Raw genomic sequence first — 15,497 nt, 5'->3', positions numbered from 1 at the left:
AGAGGCATATCCTTTCAGAGTACAAAGGGACCTGCAGGTATAACCCCTAACTGCCCCACTAGAGTCTTCAGTTTTTGTTAGCCAGTCAACTAGAGTCTTGAATTTTTGTTAGCCAGTCAACTAGAGTCTTGAATTTTTATTAGCCAGTCAAATCCTAGCTGAGCAAGTGCTGTCTTATGGCTCTCAGCAATCCCCTTTGTGATGTCTTAGTTTTACAGGGATTATTACCAATTCAGCCCTTCTGTCCATTTGCTATCTGGCAATAGGGTTCATAACTAACCATCCAAAACCTATACTATATCAACATCCTCTTTCCCTTCTCCCTGTATATAGTTCCTAGATTTCACTGACAGTCTGAGTCCTTGTGTCTACCTCAATACTTCTTTCTTGGGGCCATAGCCAAGTTCCCTCCTTGACAGCATCTCTTGCACATTGCCTCTGTTCTTATTCCTGTAGTGACTACACCAAGTCAGACAACAAAGGCTCATCACCATTATTTTCAGAAGCCTGCTGTCTTGTATCTCCTTTTGACCTTGGAACATAAACTGCCAATGTGTCCTTTCCACTATGCAGTTCCCATTAGGGTCTCTCCTGCAGCTACAAGCCAGGGGGATCCAAAGTTCTTCCGCTTCTGCCCAGATATTCCCACAATTGTGCCCTGTCTCCTCACCTCCCCAAAAGATACTAATTCTTACAATGCACAGTTTCTTCCCATTCCCTATATCATACCAGATATCTTCTGGTGGCCTTTACTATCTTTTGTGGTCACATCCTTTGTCTTGAAAAACAAAAGGCACCCAAGAAAGGCCACCTAAGACATTATAGTGCTGAGGAACAAAATCCTGCTGCACGTATCTTCCACATAACTTGCCCAACCTGCCACATGAGTGTGGGGAGTGGAGGGGCTAGAGAGGACCTGATATTCTAGAAAGATCTTTGAGCCCATTTATTGCTCATAGTCCTAGTCAAACATCTAAATTTATTTTCAAATCCAAGATGTTCTCTGCTACTTATGTGATCCAGGAAAAAAAGCAAGTGACTTTGTTTCTCAAACCCGCTTCCTCAGTTGGTAGACCAGTTGCCTGCTTTGTGTTGTTTTTATGATTAAAAATAAATAAATAAAATTGAACTACTTATTCCGTATCAGACTATTATAAAACAAATTATACTTCATTTCACCCTCACAGTCCCCTAGGGGATGGATATATTGTTAACTCTGTGTTAGACTTGAAGAGGCTTTGAATAGAAAGTTGTAGGAGAAAGCTGAGAATGATAAGCAAATTCACAAATGCCTTTTCTTGGTTTTTGTTTTTTTTTTTTGTTTTGTTTTTTTTTTTTGTTTTGTTTTGTTTTTTTTTTGCAATGCTTAGGAGTCCTGACCTGTTAGAGTGAACATCTTACAGTCTGTGACTTGTAGCCGCAGTTGACAACTTTAGGAAACACTGTTTCATAGCAGACTTCCTGATATTCTGACTCTTACCGTCTTTTCTCCCCTTCTTCCTCCATGTTCCCTTAAGTACAAGAGTTATATTGTACATGTATTCATAGGGACTGAGTGCCCCATGATCAGTTGTTCTCTATATTTTGACTAGACAGGCTTTCTGTAATAGTCTCCATCTGTTACAAAGAGGTGAGAGCTACAATTATCTATGGATATAAGGGTTAGTAGGATGTAATAAGAAAGTGTGCTGATTTGATAAAGTGATGATAAAATATTTTCCTCTAAGATCCATGATGTCACTAGTCCTGAGAAATTGGGTACATTTCTAGTACTAGGCATGATTTCATCCTGTTGAGCAGGCCTTAAGTAAAGTTAGAGATACTGTTGGTTGCCACCAAGATATGGGTACCACTATTGCACTGTTATATCTTATCATGTGTTATCTGTGGTTTTCTGCCCTACCCAGTTCCCATAATCATTAAGTCCCAAAGAAATCACACAGAGATCTACATTAGTTATAAACTGATTGGCTCATTAGCTCAGGCTTCTTATTAACTCTTATAACTTATATTAGCCCATTATTCTTGTCTATGCTAGCCATATGGCTCAGTACCTTTTTCGGTGAGGCAGTCACATCTTGCTTCTTCTGTGGATGTGTCACAACTGCTGAGGAATGGGCTTCCTCCTTCCCAGAATTCTCCTGTTCTCATTGACCCACCTCTACTTCCTGTCTGGTTGTCCCGCCTCTACTTCCTGCCTGGCCACTGGCCAATCAGCGTTTATTTAAAATATAATTAACAGAATACAGACCACTCTCCCACACCAATGCCGGACATTGTTGTTACATTAATGGGTGCTACTTCTGGGTAGGACTGTTGGTCACTGTCTTCTTTGATAGCTTTTCTGACACTTTGGTATGATGAAAGCTAATCCTCAGGGAGCAGACTTTCAAGTGCGATCCAGCTTGGATACTCCAGGTCTTGTGTCTAAACTGAATGATCTCTTTAGCATAGGAACTTACCTTCAACCTCTAAAGTGCCACCAAGAGCAACTGCAATAGCCTATATTGTTTTGAGGGTGTCTTGAACTCCCCTGACCAACAACTTAAAGCAGGTTTCTCCTGCCCGGTGCTAGGGTTTTTGTTAAATATTCTCTAGCTTTTGCAAGGAGCATTGTCGGTCCAAGTGGGATAAGGTCATTTTAAACTGTATCTGTATATACATGGATTTATATTTATTGTATTAATTAATAAGTAATAGTATGATTTCATAGTATTTTTTAAATATTACAGGGCCTGGTCAGCCAAAGATGAGCATCCTGGTAGAACTCTATACCCTCATTAACATTTCTTTCTTCTCTTGTTTTTTTGTTTTTTTTTTTTTATGCAGAGCATGGTTTTGGGCTTCAACTGCTAATGAACGATATTAACTCGTCCTTGGAAAGCCTTAACTCAGCTTGCAACATGCAATCCGACACTGACACTGTGCCCCTTCTTCAGAATGGCCAGCATGCCAGCAACCAACCAGCAGCCTCGAGCTCTCGGAGCCTGCAGCCGCAGGCGTCCCCGAGGCAGAAAGTGCAGCGTTCCCAACCTGTGCATATTCTTCCTATCAGGTGGGCCCAGAGAAGGTACTGTCTGCACAGATACTACTCTCTGAGCCCGAAACGGTGATGGGGAATGGTTTTAAAATCAAGTTAAATGGGTTTCTCCCAGGAGGAAATACGGTTGTCTCCCAATAATTTGAGGAAACTGAGCCATAACCCTTGAGCCAAAGCATGGTCCTGAGTCCTCTCTTTACTGTAGTTTTCCTACACCTGCAGACCAATGGTGAATTCTGCCTTATAAATTCGACACAGTAAGATATACAGCAATAGTTAATGGTAAAACCTAACAATTATAACAATAATGGAAAAAGTCACATGAGTTGGTCCTACCTTTGTGGTAGTGAGGTGACACAATGTGATAAGAGAGAAGGAAGCAAGTAGAACAGATGTTGTGATATGTCAGGCTACTTTTGACAGCCTGTGGGTATATCATCAAAAATTTCAAATTATGCCTATGCCAGCTAGCCTCAAGGAACTAAAAGTGCAGCTCTTAGTGGCCCTGGGTATGCTATGCAACACTGCAGCATTTGGAGTGAACTGGCTGCCTCGCTTAGCAGCTGTACATTTTCCCGAGCTCCTGCTTCATAGCAGACACCATGACCAAGTTCCTGTTCTTCAATCTGTAGACCAGCTGCAGTGTCCTCCAGGGCCTAGTCAAAAATGGACGATTCCAAACCTCAGTCATGGTTCTGTTCTGGCCTTATCCCTGGGGGATCTAACAGGAAAGCATATCTGTGCTGGCAAGAAGAGAGCCCTGGGACCTTGAGGGAACTAACTTCCTGGGAGGTGGCAGGTCTCCGAGCTGAGTTCAAGCTAATGAGAAGGAAAGTGGAAGCAAAGAGCGGACTCTAAAAGGCTTCTGTACCTCTCCCAGCAACTGGACAGAGGAAGGTTTAGAACATACAAGAGAGGATACATTTTGGTTTGGGCAATACAGTTCTGGCTTTGAGCACAGTGGGGCAGGAGGCAGAGGTCAACATGGCGGCAGAGATTGCACTGGCGGGAAAGCTGTCAGAAGAGCCCGCAGGCCTGTAGGTGATGGGGGTCCCAATATGAAGAAGGATGCAGTTAGTTGCGGGTACTGCCGAACAAGAAGTGGTCCTGTTCATTAAGTGTGTGACTTTTTGTATGGACCAAGAGAACAGGGAAGAGTGGTAGAGCGGCTGGGTTTATATCAACCAAAAACCAGGAGGGAAATTAGAGTGTTCAGAGAGTCCTGTAGCCACTTCTGGTTTATGAAACCCCAAGGTTGAGGAAGATAACTCCTGAGGTTCACTGTCTTTGCCTGGCCCAGTCTCAGGACTCCATGAGTTTCAGGCGTGCATGACCAAGCAGGGATGATGAGCTCTTAGTACAAGCCTCTCCTGCCTCTCTGGGAATTCACAGATGTGTGTGCAGTGGACTGTGCTGGGATTACTGCCCAGCCTTTGTCCAGATGGAGTTCTAGTGGCTGTACTTCCTCAACACTGCCTATTCTGGAATGTTCTACTCCCCCTTGCTTCCAGAAACTTCTAAAAGAGTTTTCTGGTCTGACAGTTTACGTTTTCGTCAGCCTCAGTAACCATCTCCCCCTAAGTGGGTCCTCTGTTCTAGGAGGTGGTGAGCAGTGCTGGGCTCCTAATCAGCTGCCTCTCAGAATTTCTGCATTTTGTTATATATATATTCATGGGTGAACTGACCTTCTCACCCACTTCTGTTTCATTTCTTTGTGAGTTTTTCCTAGGTTCAAGGGTCTACTGGCAGCCTTGAGAGTGCCCCAGCATAAAGGAGCCTTCTTACAACCCAGAGGAGGAAGGGCCCAAGGGTGGGTCAGGAGGAGGGTAATGCCAGAGAACCTGGCTTCTGATGAGAATTCATTTGTTGCCTGCAACATTTCAGCTTCAGGTTCTAGCTAAACTTGCCATCTTCTGTGATGTCAGTGGTGCCTCTGAGCAGTAAGACAGCAGCAGTGACTATTTTAAAGTGACAGGCACCTCCTTGCCTGCTGCTTGCTCCTCTCTTGGATGCATGTGAGACCTTTTCTCTTGCCGTCAAGTGAGACTTGTTTTAAATGGTGAGAACAGGATTGACCATGCTCTGTAAAGTGACACATCTGTTGAGCAATGAGCACTGGGCTCCGTAAAGTTTCTCTCTTATCAACCGGAGTCATTCTCACCTAAGTCCTCTGAGTTTGTCCTTTTGGGTCATTCTCAAAGCCCAGGCTCACAGCAGAGATAGGCAGGGAAGGGAGGGTTTGCTCTCCAGCCTACATAAGAAAGCCTTCCCTCGAGCAGTGGTACTCAGCCTTCCTGACACTGCGATCCTTTAATACAGTTCCTCATGTTGTGGTGACCCCAGTTCTGTTGCTACTTCATAACTGTAATTTTGCTACTTTTATGAATCATAATGTAAATATCTGATATGCAGGATGTCTGACATGACCCACAGGTTGAAAACCGCTACCCTAGAATGTCATGATGGGTGCTGAGTGCACACTATGGGATGGGTTCTCAGTGGTTGCCACAGGCTAATTGATGGAGCAGGAGAAGGCTCAGGCAAGGGAGTGAGACTTCTCGGGCGCATGATCCAGGCAAGGTTTTAGAAGCACGCCCACCTCCACCTCCCAGGTCCTGGCACTTTTGTAGCCATCTTGACATCCCTGAATCTCAGTTGCTCTCCTCAGACACTTTTGTGTGTAGCCTCAAGCGCATACTCTTTTCATGTGGCCCTCTGTGACAGATACTGCTTTCATCTTTGCATAATGCTTCTTAATTTTGCTTCTGGGCAGTATCTGTGAAATATTATAGCATTTTAAAAAAATTAATGAAGTTAAAAATTTTAATTATAAGTTTTCAAAACACCCTAATAAAGAAGGAGACTTTTGTGAGCTGCTGGGCCATCAGAAACAGCCCTGTCTGGTTCTGTAGATCAAAGATGCTGAGGCTGCAGCTGTTACGGGAAGAGAGGATTTGTTAGCAGTAAAAATAAGCCTTCTGCCACGTCATCAAGCTGGTATAGGAACGACTTTCCCATGCTTCACAACACAGATGTCCTTCCTGCCTCAGGAGATCTGGCCTCTTAAAAGCGCGTCATTTCCCAGTCCACACAAAATGGCTAGATAGATCTTCCTTTGAAGTTAGACATTGGTTGGTAAGGCCAATGGTCACACAGTGAATTTTCAAGTAGCGGTTCTCTCAAAAAGGCTCATGGACCAAAGATCTTATCAGCTTATAAAAAATATTCAAAAATTATTTGAAGATAATATACAAAAGGCGTGCTTAAATAAGAGGAGGACCAGGCCTGCCTAGCACACCATGAGTGGACCAGATTCTGCCTCTCCTGAAAAAAAGGCTCTACATACTGATCATGTCCCCTTGCATGTGGGTGGGTGGGAGAGTGGGTGGATGGGAAGATGGGAGGGGGGGTGGATGAGAGGAGGGGTGGGGGGGTGGGAGAGTGAGTGGATAGATAGATGGATATGTGAGTGAGTGGGTGGGTGGAATGAAGTGTTTCTCCAAGAAACCCTAGGAAATGTGGTCAGGAAGTCACTAGCAAGACTCTACAAAGAAAAGCACTGGGCATTTTGCATCATTCTAGCTTTGACTTTGAACTTCGTTTCTGTGCTATTTTCATGATTATACCCACTTCATCCTCCATTTCCTTATGGTGTGTCAAGTGAGCTTTGGATTTTTCAAAGGAGGAAAGGAAGGAGAGGTGACCCTGGAGAAGTGCCAAGGAGTACAGAGGAAATGTTGAATCGGTAAGGACACTCCGAGAAGATAGCTCCGTGAAACGTTGATTTCCAGTTTAGTACTAACCACCTTTCTGCACAGCTTGATCATTTCCACAGCTCAGATGAGGAAACGTGAAGCCTCCTCTAGGATTAGATATGTGTTTATTTCAAAGACTGCCAAGTCCTGTTCTCATGAAGCTGCCTTACTCACAAAACCTTTTTACATATGGGGTACATGTTGAACAAATGACCAACAGAGCATCATGAACCGAACAGCAAAATATAGGTAGTGTAGCAGACACTTTTAAAGTGTTGCTGACGGCAGTGGCACATGCCTTTAATTCTAGCACTCAGGAGACAGAAACAGGCAGATCTCTGTGAGTTCGAGGCCAGCCTGGTCTACAAAGAGAGTTCCAGGATAGCCAAGGCTACATGAGAAACCCTGTCTTTTAAAAAAAGTTAAATGAATAAATAAAATAAAGTATCTGAACACTCAGAATTGATGGCCATTCTCTGCAATATTTTCATGTTACAGAACAGAAACTGTACTCACTAACTAGCAGCTCCCCTCTCTCCTCTGCAGCTCCCTCTCTCTCCTCTGCCCCTGGAAACTACCACTCCGTTTTCTGAATTCTACTAACTTGAATGCCCTCCACAAGTGGGATTTTTCAGTATCTGTCCTTTTGTTCCTGTATTATTTCTCAGCATAATTTTCTTAAAGTTCACTCAATTTATAGTGTATGTCAGAATATCTTGCCTTTATTTTTTGGATAATTCTCTTTTTAAGGCTACATACTTCACCAGAAGGATGCACCACATTTTGCTATTCTAGTCATTCATGGCTGGACAGGTGGGTTACTTCCCAGTTTTGTCCATTGTGAATAATGCTGTCATGAACATGAGTATACGAGCGAACATCTACAGAAATCTACATTTCCTTTCTCTGGGGCATAGATGCAGCAGCAGCTGTGCTAAGATGCATTGGGATGGCACATGTTAACCCGTGTTTGCCTCCTTCCTTGCAGGCGTCTTCAGGAGGAAGACCAACAATTCAGAACTTCATCTCTTCCAGCTATCCCTAACCCATTCCCGGAGCTCTGTGGGGGGGCTGGGAGCCCTCCTCCGGCTGCTGCTCCTCCGAGCTCCTTACCTCCTCCTCCAAGCCAGCCCCCTACCAAGCAGGTAAGTGGGCCTTAGCTGCAACACAGTGGTGCATTTCTTTGCAGAGAAAGGTGGAAAGTTCTGAGATTGCTCCTTTGGGTTAATACTGAGCTTTTGTCTCTCTTAATTGATTGGTCAAAATTCAACTCACTAAGGTAGGAGTGATTTGTACATAGGGCACAGATTTGTATAATTTCACTTATTAATTTCTGAGAGGCAGCATGTGTGCCTTGGGGCATGTGTGGAGTCAGAGGACAGTTCTCAGGGGTCGGTTCTCTCCTTCCACCATGTGTGGAGTCAGAGGACAGTTCTCAGGGGTCGGTTCTCTCCTTCCACTATGTGGGTCCTGGAGGACCAAACTTGGTATCCAAGTGTCTTTAGCCTCTTACCAAGCTGAGGAATGCATCACTGTGTTTCAGAGATACCTAACTGTGTGTTTTGTTTTGTTTATTAATTGTTTATTAATTTGTTTATTAATTAGTGACTTGATGCTTGCAGAAGAGTTTAGCTCTTTAAAAGAAATCATGCAACCAGGTCATCCTGGTCATCCAGCCCTTCTGCTATGGCATGGCCGGGCCTTCCTGTGAACCTCCTCTTTGGTACAGGAATATAGTCAGAGTTTCCATCTTGAGATCTGAACTTTGAATGTGGTCTGCTCACAGCCAAAGAATGGCCACTTGACCCAGGAGATAATTACTGCCCTTTTAAAACTTAAGTTTCTCTTTTGAAGTGGTACTGTGAAGTAGAGATCCAGTTATTGCCCCCGTGTGAGAAACTGCCCAGTGACAGCCACTCAGCTTATCAGAGACACTGACAAAGGGAATCTTGGCGGCTCAGACTCCCTGAGCAGTGGGCTGGGGACAAGATGGCCTGGGGCTCTGCAGGATACCACATCCTCCCGCAGTATGGGAAGGGAGTGACTATAACAGAGACAGCAACTTTCTGTTCTGAGCTGCACTTGTGCTGCTGCCGTGCTCACTTACTACTCAGGTCGGCCCTGGGAATTCAGTTCAAGTGTCACTGTCTCCTACCTTGGGGGAAACTGAGGCCGGTATCAGCATAGACTTGTGTCTGACCTGCCTTCCAGGCCCAGAGTCATCACAGGCTTCTTTCAAACAAACCGCAGTTTTAAAGGGTTCTGTGCTTTCCTGCTTGCCCACCTCCACTGTTCCCTGGCACAGGGAGCCAGCGAGCCCCGGTCTCTGTAGTCTGATGGCACACAGCACCAGGCTCTGTTCTAATATCCGCTGGCTTTAGAACACTGCTCCCCCTGAGCGCCTCTCAAGTCGCCCACATTACAGCACTGTCAGACTTAGAAGGTGAGGTCAGTGTTCCTTGTCTGGGAGCCAGCACTGTCCTGGCTTCCTCACATGGTCACATGCTGAAGTGCATCTGGGCTGTCTACCTCCCTGGTGACCTTCTGCCTTGAGTAAGGATCCTGATGAGCGTGTATGGTTTGTCCCCGAGGTTGTTTACAAGTTTCCTGTCCTGAAGTAGACCACAAAAGTACTGTCTGGCCCTCGCCTTGGCTGGCAAGAAAATGAGCCTCCTCCCCACCGATTGTCCAAATTTGTAAGAATAAGGAAACCCGGGAATTTTGCCTGCTTGTGTTTTTCTTGGGATCAGAACTGGCTCCTCATGAGAACAGTGCACTGGCGTGTTTGTCGTCAGATTCCTCAAGCCGACTGGGACCAGTGGGAGCAGGGAGGGTGTTTCTCACTTGTGGAAGGCCGTTGTTCTTCGTGGCTGTTTTCATTTTGCATTTATTCTTTGATAACCTCGTGTAAGTAAATTGTGTATTTTGATCATTATCCCTCATTACCTTCTTTAATCTTCCCCAAAAGCCCCATCCTACTTTCATGACTTGGTTGTTAATTTTTTTTATTAAATTTATTTAGTTAGTGGGGGCTCATATGTACTACATACAGTGAGTGTGGACATCCAAGGGCAACGTGAAGGACTCAGTTCTCTTCTCTCAGGTGGATTCTGTGGATCAAACTCAGTTCCTCAGACTGGATCACAGGCGCCTTTACCTGCAGAGCTAGCTCACCAATCTTCTTTTTATTCTGACCCATTGAGTATCATTAAGGGTCAAGGTTATTTACTGCTCATGGACAACTTATTAGTGGCTACACCACTGAAGAAAGTGCCATGCTTCCCCCCCCCCATAACTGGGGCTTGTCTTATTAACTGGATTTGTTCCTTAAATTTTTCATGCATGTATATAATGCATCCTGATGACTCTCATCCTCCTCCCTCTACCATCCACTGCACCCCCTCCTCTTCCTGCAGATCTCTTTGTCATGTCTCTGTCTTGTTTTGTGACCCACCAAGTTTAACCAGGGCTGTGTGTATGACTGTGGGGTTGGGATGCTGTTTTCACCTGGGAGAAGGGCTGTTAATCATCTTTGTGAACTTGAGCCTCATGAAAGTTCTGCGGTGCCTTCTGGGAGTGAGTACCAGGCTACCAGTGGGTACCTGCTGGACCATGAGTCCTGAGTCTGCTGATAGCTGCAAGTTCTGGGGGTGATAGTATTGCTTGAGTTCCATTTGGGTCCCACTTCTTAATGCTTATTTATTTGCCATTTCTTATGCAGTCAAAGGACATAGTGTTGGGAGCAGAGCCCAACCAGGCATTCTAAAGCATCATAAAATAGACAGTATTTTCAGTTTATGCTGCCTGGGAAAAGTTGCCTCATTTTCTGGAAAAATGGTAGGAAAAGAAGGCAATGTAGAGCTCTTGAAAAAGTACAGAGCCGCAGGGATGCTCAGAAAAAAAAGGTAGAGCTGTTAAATAACAGTCGGGAAATGAAAATCATTCTTGCCTTTAGAGCAAAGCATGCTTAAGTCCTGTGTAGGTGAGGGAGTGGCTTTCCTCCACTTCCTTTGACTTTCCTGCCCAAGGGGTTTTTCAGTGGCTGCTTAGTGTGGCAAGAGTGGCTAGTCATAGATGTTTAGACCCCAACACTGCTAGGGGTAGACTGGTTGCTTATCAAAGACAGCAGACTCCCTAAGTGCCTGTTCCTTAGAAGATGAGGGTGTGAGTGGACCCCCTCATTGGGACAACTCCTTGAGTCCGTCACAATGGCCACATACTAAACACCAAAGACCACTCTGCATTATTTTGGGGGATCCCAGAGGGCACATCAGCCACTAGGATAGTGGCTGTACTATGGCTGAAGTTTTGGCAGATGCTATGCCACAGGAGTCTTCAGTTCACCTAGGTCATCTTCATGGATGGCAGATATGACAGTGCTTCCCATAAGTACCTCTGATCCTTTGATTTGGGGACACTGAAAATGACCAAGAGTGAATGCTTACAATTGGAGATTACCATGTTGAAACCCAAACCCACTATGGTACTTTGTCCCTTCACCAGTTAGGGCTTGACAGCTTCCGTGCTCCCAGGCTCTGCTCCCCATCCTGCACGGGGACTGTGATGGTAGTGTAGGGTGGTCTAAACCCAGCTTATTACCATCTCCAGACACCCACTGTCCTGGGTACAGCTTGTCTAGGGTGCTATGGACTCAGCAGCCTGGTGACAGACCCTTGTTTGGAGGGGCATAAGAGGCCCATATCACTGAAGGCTGCCACAGTTGCAGATGACAGTGGTCGTAACATGGCTGCTGGATTTATGGATTTCCAAGCTGTCTCAGCCACTGTCAAGATATATTTAGCTGCAGAAAGCCAAACCTGGCTGGCTTCCTTCATGAGGACACTTAACTTTCATGGGATAGAATATCTGGGGCAGAAAGCCGAAGCTGCCCTGGCCTTGTTCTGTGTTGTGGAACTTGCACACTGTCTCTTCAGCTGGTGCTAGTGTGACCAAAGTTGGAACTGTCATTCAGCAGCAACCTTTCTACTACAGTCGGTGAGCCAGGTGCTTGGACACGTGTAGTGGTAAAAGGGGAAACTGAGGGACTGACTATCTGAGGTCTCCTGATGAACAGAGTTGTGACTGGCTTGTACTATTCAAGTCTGCTGAGATAGATGGGGGATCAAAGGAATTCAGAGCTCATCTGATTTGTGCTAGGTAGTGCTGTAGCCAGGACCTTTTCTGAGTTCCTAACAAGCTCAGCAATGGCCGGTTTCTCTTCCTTTCAGCCAGTGGAGTTTCCTGTGACCACATAATGACTCGTTAGAGCATATTTTTCCATTTGCTGTTTAAACACAATTAGTCTCATATTGTGCCCCATCATTAATGGGGCATAAATATTGTCTCAACTCCAATCAGTTCTTTTTTCTTTGCTTAAGTTTAAAAATTAATTTTCTGGAACTAAATTAATAGCCTTACATAGGATTCCACTTCTGCATTTACTAATGACCAAAGTGGGGTCTTCTGAGGCTTTAGCTGCCATTCACTGTGTCCGGCTTAGTGTAGTGGGCAAATCTAACCCTGACCACCATGTGAAGGGTAGTCTATCATCATTCCCCAAGAGCCTCAACCACACATTCCCTAGTCCTCCTGCTCTTAGTGTCTCCGTGGTTCGTTGTGTCGTCTTTTTCTGGTACCTTCTGGGATCAGAAGTAGCAGGACCTAGACCTCACTGAGGTTTAGCTTTAGTTCTGGGACCCCTGCATGAGGCAGATTGTGGCTGCTTAAAGAAGTCCTGGGCTAGCCACGCCTTTAATCCCAGCACTCGGGAGGCAGAGGCAGGCGGATCTCTGTGAGTTCGAGACCAATCTGGTCTACAGAGCTAGTTCCAAGACAGGCTCCAAAGCCACAGAGAAACCCTGTCTCGAAAAAAAAAAAAAAAAAAAAAAAAAGTCCTGGGCTATAGCAGGTTTGGAGCAGAGACAGTGATGCCCATCCCCAGTGAGACAGAAACAATGCCAAGCATCTCACGACAGCCTAGCATAAGACATACATCATCAGCTTATCCCATTTAAAAATAAAATCCTTTGTTGGGCACACCCATCCCTTTTTCCTCTGACCTGCTGCTCACTCACAGCTCTCCAGGGAGGCCCTGCCTGGTGGCCCGCCAGCCTAGTGTGTGGAGGGTGAGCCCTCACCTCATGCATTAGGACAGGACTAGTGGTCGCTTCTGAGCAACAGCACCTCCGAAGGCCTCAGTTTCCTGTCTGTCGGAGAGGGCCAACATCTTTGATCCTAGCTTCTCAGACCACTTGTGAAATTAATTCAGCACATAGGAAAGTGTAGGCACAGGACAGCTGCTTCTATATTTAATAAATACCTAATGCCACAGCTGCCACTATGGGTGTTTGCTTCATCCTCATCCCCTGTGGAATAGAATAGACCACCAGAGGCATGCTCAAATGTCAGATGAGGTCCTTAAAGGGCAAGGAGGCCTTGCACAGTTAGTAACTAAAGTGTCAAAAGAACAGAATTCATATCTAAGGCCACACACTTGTAAGCCTTTGTGCAAACAAGATGCCACAACAAGTCCCACGTGGCAAAAACACCTCTGAGCAAACTGAATGTTGATATAGCTAGGATTTTACTAGGAGCATCTATGAATTTACCAAAGGCAACCAGGCAAAGAACACCATCTGAGGCTGAGGATTTAGCTTTGTGGTACAGCATTTGTCTAGTGCAGGGCTCTGGGTTGGAAAACACATAACTCCATAGTTAGGGAAATCTTGTATTTTCTTCCACATTCTTGGGAGTTCACATTTCCTGCTTGGTTTTAGAGGACCCAAAAAAGTTAGTAAGGAAAACTCATGTTAATCTAGAGCCTTTTGAAGTTTAAAAAAGAGAAAAACACTTCATATCTTTTAAATATTTATTAAATATTCTATATTTTAAAAGTGCTTACATAGAAACCGTTCCCACTGAGCCTATTCTGGATATGGGGCTGAACTGCCCAAGATAAAATCATGAGGGCTGCCATGACTGTCACAGTTGATTGGTGGTGTTGCTAAGTCCTCAGAACGCTGAGCATTATGGCCCCTGGAGCCAGAGAATAATCCCTACTGCCTGGACGACGTGATGGTACCTTCATGTCTCTGTTCGCCTCTGAACAAATGATGCAATCACAGCAGGGAGTCGTGACCTGGAGCAAACCATGTGCTTGGCTAAAAATGAGACAGGAAATCATCCCAGGAATCTCATGTGAAATCCCAGCCTAGTGTTTCTCTGCACTATAAATATCTTACATAAATTCTATAAATTTGAGAAGCCGGACTGATTACTACAGCCTCAGATCTCTCTTATCTTGAAAGAGTACTGCAAACATGAGCCTTTAACTTTTATCTTTTTGTGGAAAGAACCACCGTACTCTAGCCGCGGGAGTGAGTCTGTGCTTTGCCTACATATGGACCAGCACGATAAGATCCTTCTGCAGAATCAGGGCCCAGCAAGGGTCCCGGGCATTGGTGATTCCAAAAAGAGCCTCTTGGTCTGCTGGGAACCAGAAAGCATTTTCCTGGGAAAATTGATTTGCAAATTCTTACTTGATGTTTCGACTTTAAATTTCATTAGAAAATGGGAAAGTGGCCAGCTAGTGAACCTCTTACCTGATTAGCTTCTGTCCTAGTTAGCTCCAGCTGTCAGCTTGACACAGCCCAGAGTCCTCTGAAGGGAGGTTCAGTTCAGAGATTGCCCAGATCAGATTGGCCCGTGGCCATGTCTGTGAGAGATTGTCCTGACTGATGATTGATGGAGAAGGGCCCAGCCCATGGCTGGGCAGCTCTGTCCCTAGGCAAAAGAGCTGTATAAGGAAAGCTAGCCAAGTGAACTAGCCATTTCCCTCCCACAACGATAGGCTGAGATCTGGAAGCTAGAAGTCAAATAGCCCTTTTCCTACCAAGTTGCTTTTGGTCAGTGTGTCATTGCAACATCAGAAAACAAGCTAGCATACCTTCCATGATGGCTTGGTTTGTCATCTTCCTTGTGTTTGTATTAGAATCCACAGTTCCCCCTACAAGAGTTCCCCGTTATGTCCACAGCCTGTGAATGTCTGCTCTTCAGAAATGCAGGCTAAGCATCTCTCATCCAAAAGTGAAATCTGAAATGCTCCAAATTCTGACATGATGGCAAAAATGGAAGATTCAACCTAGGCTACATATTTAAACTATTAACATTAAAATTATTGTTTTATTATATAACTTTCAGCCTAAAGATTAGTCCACTCATGAAACATAAATTTTACATTTAGATTTGGGTTTTCTCCCCAGGTAACCTCATTGTGTATATACTCCCCTGACTGAAGTAACTCAAAGTCACGAACATTTCAGGTAGGCCACACTTGGCCTATGAGAAACTGAGAGATGGGTATCTTCCCACAGTCCACACCTCTGGTGGTTCCTCCTAGTTTAGAACAAAGATATCTCATGAAATTGCAAAGTGAAAAAGTCTCATAGCTTTTTGTCTTAGCTGAGATACTTCCATGAGGAAGTGTTCACCACCATTACCAAGACCCTTCCATGAAACAGACCATGAGGTGTTTACCACCATTACATTAAATCTTACCCTTTTTGCTCTTGTGGGGAGTATTAATCTGCATACAAAACTGCATTGCTAGCCGGGCAGTGGTGGCTCACGCCTTTAATCCCAGCACTCGGGAGGCAGAGGCAGGCGGATCTCTGTGAGTTCGAGGCCAGCCTGGTCTACAAGAG

General features: G+C 45.0%; 1 protein-coding gene across 7 annotated transcripts in view; it reads left to right on the top strand.

Annotated features, from left to right (window-relative positions):
- The window catches only part of Grb10 (growth factor receptor bound protein 10), a 112,768-nt gene that overhangs the window by 62,054 nt on the left and 35,217 nt on the right, over nt 1-15,497 (top strand). For 5 of the 7 annotated variants that reach the window (XM_026784966.1, XM_026784964.1, XM_026784968.1 and 2 more), the window contains 3 exons: nt 2,830-3,070; nt 6,702-6,785; nt 7,784-7,940. In XM_026784966.1, the coding sequence (XP_026640767.1) occupies nt 2,830-3,070; nt 6,702-6,785; nt 7,784-7,940 (482 nt within the window). The remainder of the gene's footprint in view (nt 1-2,829; nt 3,071-6,701; nt 6,786-7,783; nt 7,941-15,497) is intronic. The other 2 variants (XM_013350755.2, XM_026784965.1) reach the window with 2 other exon arrangements.

The sequence above is a fragment of the Microtus ochrogaster genome, linkage group LG1 (assembly GCF_000317375.1).
Source record: "Microtus ochrogaster isolate Prairie Vole_2 linkage group LG1, MicOch1.0, whole genome shotgun sequence".
Taxonomy (NCBI): Eukaryota; Metazoa; Chordata; class Mammalia; order Rodentia; family Cricetidae; genus Microtus; species Microtus ochrogaster.
This window is presented reverse-complemented; position numbering and strand designations above follow the sequence as displayed.